The sequence below is a fragment of the Coenobita brevimanus genome, chromosome 25, assembly GCF_032717465.1.
Source record: "Coenobita brevimanus isolate Jiangsu-jjx chromosome 25, ASM3271746v2, whole genome shotgun sequence".
In the NCBI taxonomy this organism is placed as follows: domain Eukaryota; kingdom Metazoa; phylum Arthropoda; class Malacostraca; order Decapoda; family Coenobitidae; genus Coenobita; species Coenobita brevimanus.
This window is the reverse complement of record NC_136978.1, coordinates 8570584-8576876: the sequence shown is the minus strand read 5'-3', so window position 1 is coordinate 8576876 and position 6293 is coordinate 8570584. Positions and strand designations below refer to the sequence as shown.

Genomic DNA, 6293 nt, shown 5'->3' with positions numbered 1-6293 from the left:
CCAGTGGCTGACAGCTCTGTGGCTATTGCACTTTCCTGCTCACCCACATGTCATCCTTGTGAACCTTTTTTTGTGAATTACTTGGTTTATAGTTTTACTCTAGGCTCAGGAAGTACCAGAGCGTTTTGCCTGACAGCAGCAGAAGCCAAGGCTAGGAAAATTACCACTGAGAATTATTGGATATCTGAGACCAGTAGAGCCGATAGAGAGAGGTATGACAAACAAGACTATGAAGATAATATAGATAACCTATAATGTAGGCAAAGGATCAAGAAGCCCATATATAAGTACCGGTAGAGGACCTTGGTGTATGTAACAATAGACAATACTGCCTAATAATTTGAAAAAAAATAAAAAAATAAAAAAAAATAAATAAATTGTGCTTTAAACTATCCAGGACTCACTAGTGGCAAACATGGATGTGGGCATTGATATTAAGAGACAGGTCCTCCGTGTTGGGGATGAATTTTCCTCGGTTGAAGAGCTGGAGGACGCCATCAAGCGGGTGGAAGCAGAACAGAATGTCAGCTTTTGGAAAAGAGACTCACGGACAATTAAGGCAGCGGCCAAAAGAGTGGACACAAGTAATATCTTGCCAGCCCTCAAATACTATAGTGTAATATGGACATGCGTCAAGGGAGGCCGCTCATATGATCCAAAGCCCACGAAGAAAAGTCGACGTCCAAGGTGTGAAAGTTCAGTAGCCTTTTGCTTAATATTTTTGGTAATCGTGAAGGAGACATAGGACCACCTCTTAAAAATGATAAAAGAAAAAATTTAGCTACCGGTACCTGCTTCTGAATTCATTAACTGATTTTGTATAGTTGTACAGAAGTGCATTTTCTAGTGTGAAGCAGTAAACAGGTAAAATATGATTACCTAGGTGGTAAGTTAGGTTAGATCAGGATAAATTTGGCTAGGTTAGCATAAAATAGGATGGGTTAGGCTAAGTTAGGAATAATAGGGTTGGGTTAAGTTATGAAAATTTAGTTTAGGCATTGATAAAGAGGCACTGATTAGGGTAATTTCATTCAAAAGTAAAATTTTAAGATATTTGTTTGTCTGCACAGTACAAAATGGTACCTGTAGCTATGTCTTCGGTGGTTAGGGATTGTAAACAGACACCGCATTTTATATGCTTTTCACTGCTTTTAAAAGAAATAAAGACATCAAAAGTTTGAAGCACAATCAGGAAATACTTAAGAGATTTCATAAAGAGCTTTTGTAAAGAACAAACAAGAAAAAGTGGTCCTTCCTTAAGGATTATCATCTTGACTTCATAACGTAGAGGAAGTCCCTTATTAGTCTGATTACCCTTTGTGACAGTTATGCAGTTAAGTCCATGGTAAGTTATGAAAGGCCAATAGAAAAGTTGTTCATTAGTTGCTATGTTATATACATGGCGGCAGAAACTGATACGTCAGTCCCCCAGCCCTTAAGTGCCGTACCGTTTGTATGGAAGAAATTGATATTTTGAAATGTGACTTTTAACTTAATAACAAGACTTAGCTTTACTTTTTCAAATTTGTTCAGGGTTATTATTGGTATAATATGTCTGCCTCAGACATCTGCACCCACATGTTTACATTTTTACGATCTCACCAACTGGACATAGCAGTGCATCCTAACCTATGTGAGGGTCTTTGCCCCCTAACCCCAACATAGTATTATCTACCAAGGATTGCCACTAAACCTAACCTTGGAAGCCCCCAATACCTATAGCATCTTGTGAAAGGCCACCACCCAGCATCTCACCTGTTTTGCCAAGAACTACTTTTGGTGCAATAAAAACTGTGGAATGGGAAAACCATTTCTGAAAATCACTAGCCGTCAGCAATGAAGAAAAAAAATACATTGCAATTGTCAGCATGGAGGAGTCAAGTAATTGATGATTTCGTGGTTCAGTATTACCAGTAGATGTGGAAGTGAACCCCAGTATTTAGCTTATCAGTAGATTTTACCATTGTGACTGCCACTTCCAGTTTTACTACAATGCTGTGTCCTCACTTCTGGTTTGTTTTTGATGGAGGTTACAGACTGCTACATTTTTCTTAGTACTGTACTGATACCGTTTGTTGCAGGTCAGGCAAAGAGGGATGCGAGGCCTTCATCGCAGCTTATGTCAGTAAAGATGGTCAGAAGCTTGTTATCTCCAGAGCCAACTTCATTCACAACCATGATGATGAACAGGTGAGAGGCAAGCCTTAAAAGCACAGTACTGTAGTGGAGCTTGATTTGTAAGTCATATATAGCTACTTTGGCCCTTAATATGTTGTTTTTCATATTCAAGCCTTGGTAGCTGTGCAAAACCCAGTATGGCTGCCTGTAGTGTACTTTACAGGACTACTGTACATTAGTTGTGTTAAATTTGCTGTTATTGCTTATTCAGAGTTAGGTTTATTAGTTATTGGTTGCAGTATATTATTTAGCTACTGTGAACTATTATTAACCTAAAGCCCTGTTGCCTGCAAAGCACTGATGCTGTTGTCATATTGTATTTTTTTGTAATTAGTATAATAGGCATGTCCATTGTTTTGGATTATTTTTATTAATGTGCTAGGCTTGCCAAATGTCCTTTTATTATTTGTATACCGTACCATGATAAACATGTCTTTCTTTTTAATACTGGCAATAATATGATAGACAATTGCCCTACCTAGGGTACACAGTGCCACCATGTTTAGGCTCCTCATCAGCATCTTACGGCAGTTTAAATAATTTTTTTAGTGTCTTGTCATAATTCCTTCAGAATGGGAATGCATAATGTAAAAGTCCATTATCAGTCCTTCATGCACACAATTTTTCCGCTCTGGAAATGTCTTCCTTAGAGTCTTACCATCTGTGTTTGGATTCCACTTATGTAACCTCATCAGCCACATGCTTTTAATCTTATTCTTGCCAGCTTCAGATGATATTCGTTGTTGGTTATATATACCTAGGATGTAGGAATGAATGCACTGTCAAGGCATCATAATATGAGCAGATAATGATTTTAGCTTTCGTTTCTTTAGTTTTCTCAGAAGAGGCAACTATTTCAGGCTTCCAGCTTATTTTTTATTTATTTATTTTTTTTACCATTGGTAATACAATATTAGCCACATCAGCTTGTGGGTGAACTTTCATGGTACAGTAGTTAGGTCTAGAGACAAACTCTTTTAACTTCGTCAGGTTTATTCTTTTTATTGTTGTTGTTATTATTACTATTATTATTATTATTGTTGTTATTGTTTTTTTATTATTATTATTGTTATTGTTTTATTATTATTATTATATTTTATTATTAATATATTTTATTGTTATTCTTATTATTATAACTATTTTATTATTATTATTATTATTATTTATATTATAGCTGGATGATTTTATTTTGCCAAGAGAAGACCTCTTTAGTGATGAAGTCAAGACAGTGACTACTGGAGAGGGACAACTTCACTTGGTGACACCAGTATAGTGGTGTGGCTTAGCTGCCCTGTTATACAATATCTCAACTCTCCCCCTATCCCCTGAAAGGATGGTGGTGGACTGCAGAAGGGCATTTTCAGCCTGCAGTCTACTGGGTTCATGGTCAGATGTGCTTGGGGTCACAAGACCAAAAACAACAATCTTGCAACAGTTATGGTACCTCATGTTCAGGATGCACCATTGAACATGTACCAAGGGCTGCAGTGCATCAGACAGAAGAGGCGGCGGCGAATACACAGGGGTATGAACGCATTACCAAGACAAGGCAACACTGGCCTAGAGCAGCTTGACACCAAAGCTGCCCTTATCTTGCAACCACAGTCTGAATTCAACAATGACTCAGCCATTTACTGTGATGGAGCCGAGCAAGAAGATTGTACGGAGTATAACTATCATTCTGGTGAGGGGTGTTTTGTATTGATGTCTGATGTACACTAGCTATATGCGGATCATAGTTTAAGTTATGGTAAAGAGGTATTTTGACTTAATTTCTTCCCTAGCCACAGTTTCTGTACATGCAGCTTTTAGAGTTCAGTCTGGTGAGGGTTGTATTGTCTGTTCCTTCAGTATATGCAGAATATGGTTTTAATTCTGGTATGAGATGTGTTGTCTCAGTTCCCTACATACACCACAGTTCATCCTAATTATAGTTTAATTCTGGTTAGACATGTTATCTTTCTTAAATCGATAATACAGTACATGAAGATCATTGCTTTAATTCTCATTATGAGTACTTTGTCTTAGTTCCTTAAGTGCAATGATGGTTTATTTTTTCTTGTTGCAGTAGCCGCAGATGATTTGACTTACCTTTGGGGAGACGTGAGGAAAAGATTAATGGAGACTGATGATTCCTTATTTTACTCATGCTGCCACAGAGATATTTAATTGAGCTTTGGGGAGATTTTTGTTGTGAAATGGTTAATGAATATTGTTTTTTTTTACTCATTGTCTACAAGGAGTTGTTATTTATACATCTTTTTGCAGATTCCGTAATCTCGGAAAGGGTAACGACAACAGTAAGTCACTGAATAAAAATGTCAGGAGTTAACAAAAAAGCAAAAATTTATCATACTAAAGTGGTTAATTGTTTAGAATCAGTTCCAAATGCTTACAAATTTTATAATGTTGATACAGGATAGACCTCAGTATTCTTTTTAAAAAAGTACCGTACTTCTTTTGGGTATTATCTATGTGGTACATTATGTCTCCTTGTACAGGTAGCTGTAGTTGTATTCATATAATTTAAATTTTTGCTTGCAAAAATTTCTTCTATACTTTGTAGTGTATGATTTATTTCACTTAGCACTTGCTGGTAGTCTCATGTTTTCTTGTCATGAATCATATGTACCTCTCTTTGTATGAGGGAGTTAGATTAGGTGATGATGCATGACACAACATTGCTTTGTGACACAGCAAAGCTACAAAAGTTAACAGCTGATTTCTTTTTGCAGTGTTTTCCGAAGATTCAGTGCAACCGTTGCTAACTCATAGCCAGCGTGAGAATTACACTAAGCATGTGACAGAAATGCTGAAAACAGTAAGCAGAGTTGCCATGCATGCGGAAGATGCTGATCTCCTTGCTCTGCACTATTACCTGAAGGGCTTTATTGAGCGCAACACCCGCAAGGAAGATACTATGACTGTCCAAAGTTCCTCAGAACTTCAAGATAAGAACACAAACAGATGTCTCTCACATATGAAACCTGCATCAAAGAAACAGGGAAATGCAGATGCTAAAATGTATGTAGAAGGAATCCTGTATTGTCTCTCAATTGTTCATGAAGAAAAAAAAAAACTGTTGTGTAACACATGCTGTAATTATGTATGTCAAAACTTGTTATACTAAAGTAATGCTTTCTTTCCATAAACTCTTTGCAGAATTCAGTTTGAGTGATATTAATTTTGAAAGGTTTGCATTGTTGGGTTTTTTAATGTACAGTGTATTGGACTAGCTGTTACTGTCCAGTAGATCTTCGTTATGTATTGCGTTTTTTTACCCTTAGCTTTACCATGAAGCCTAGAATAAATGACAGAAAGTTGTTCATTAAAGTTCTGTTGCTGCTTGTAATTACATAAGAGTTTAATATTACAGCAGTTTCTTCTGTTTTAAAGGTTGAAGGTGAAGGAGGAGTTAATTGACGATCAATTATGTGGTGCTCCATCGACAGACCTGGGTGAGAAGACCTTAGTCTATTCTGTTTTCATGTAATCACTGGTCATACTGGGTACTGGTATAGTGTTCTTGTTTTCATGATTCTCTCCCTCTCTCTCTCTCTCTCTCTCTCTCTCTCTCTTTCTCTCAAGGGGAGAGAGGCTGGGATGATGATGTCAGTGCTTTTGGATTGTGCTGACATCATAGCATTACTGAGAAATTGGTTTGATGTAATGGTGATGGTGATTGTTTACAGTCACTTTCTTGCTTTCTCTTCTGTGTTTCTGGACATAACCCATCCTTTTGAAATAGAAACTGGGATATCCTTTTCCCAGATGACAGATTTTGTATTTTAATGTTGCTACCACCAGATTATTTTCTTCAGCTTTGAAGAGAGACCTGGTAGTGAGGGGGCTGGAAACAAACTTCATTATTCCATATTGCAACAAGAAGTATCTCTTAAATTGAATAATGTCATCTTAAAGTAGCAGAAATACAATGAAAAGCATGTCATTGGAGAGGTGTTAGGAGGAGGAGGAGCAGGAGTAGTACTGTATTTTGCTAATACCACTCTTGACATTTATTATAAAAGAGGTACAAGGTAGGGTAGTGGATGTTGGAGTGGCCCTGGTGAGAAAGGATAGTGTTTGGAAACTCCCTGTACTGTTGTTTGCAGATG

General features: G+C 37.2%; 1 protein-coding gene across 1 annotated transcript; it reads left to right on the top strand.

Moving 5' to 3' along the window:
• Window positions 1-415: 415 nt before the first annotated feature.
• Window positions 416-5356, top strand: LOC145393707 (uncharacterized). The gene is made up of 5 exons (XM_080267754.1): window positions 416-687; window positions 2082-2190; window positions 3634-3862; window positions 4914-5202; window positions 5341-5356. Exons 1-5 carry the CDS (start codon window positions 416-418, stop codon window positions 5354-5356), a joined length of 915 nt encoding a protein of 304 aa, XP_080123880.1.
• The last annotated feature ends 937 nt before the right edge of the window (window positions 5357-6293 follow it).

What these genes read in the sequence shown, in the direction of transcription:
- LOC145393707 (XM_080267754.1), top strand. Translation starts at nt 416, where the DNA reads ATGGATGTGGGCATTGATATTAAGAGACAGGTCCTCCGTGTTGGGGAT. An exon ending in AAGAAAAGTCGACGTCCAAG is followed by an intron (nt 688 to 2,081) that starts GTGTGAAAGTTC and finishes CGTTTGTTGCAG; the next exon opens with GTCAGGCAAAGAGGGATGCG. An exon ending in ACAACCATGATGATGAACAG is followed by an intron (nt 2,191 to 3,633) that starts GTGAGAGGCAAG and finishes CCTCATGTTCAG; the next exon opens with GATGCACCATTGAACATGTA.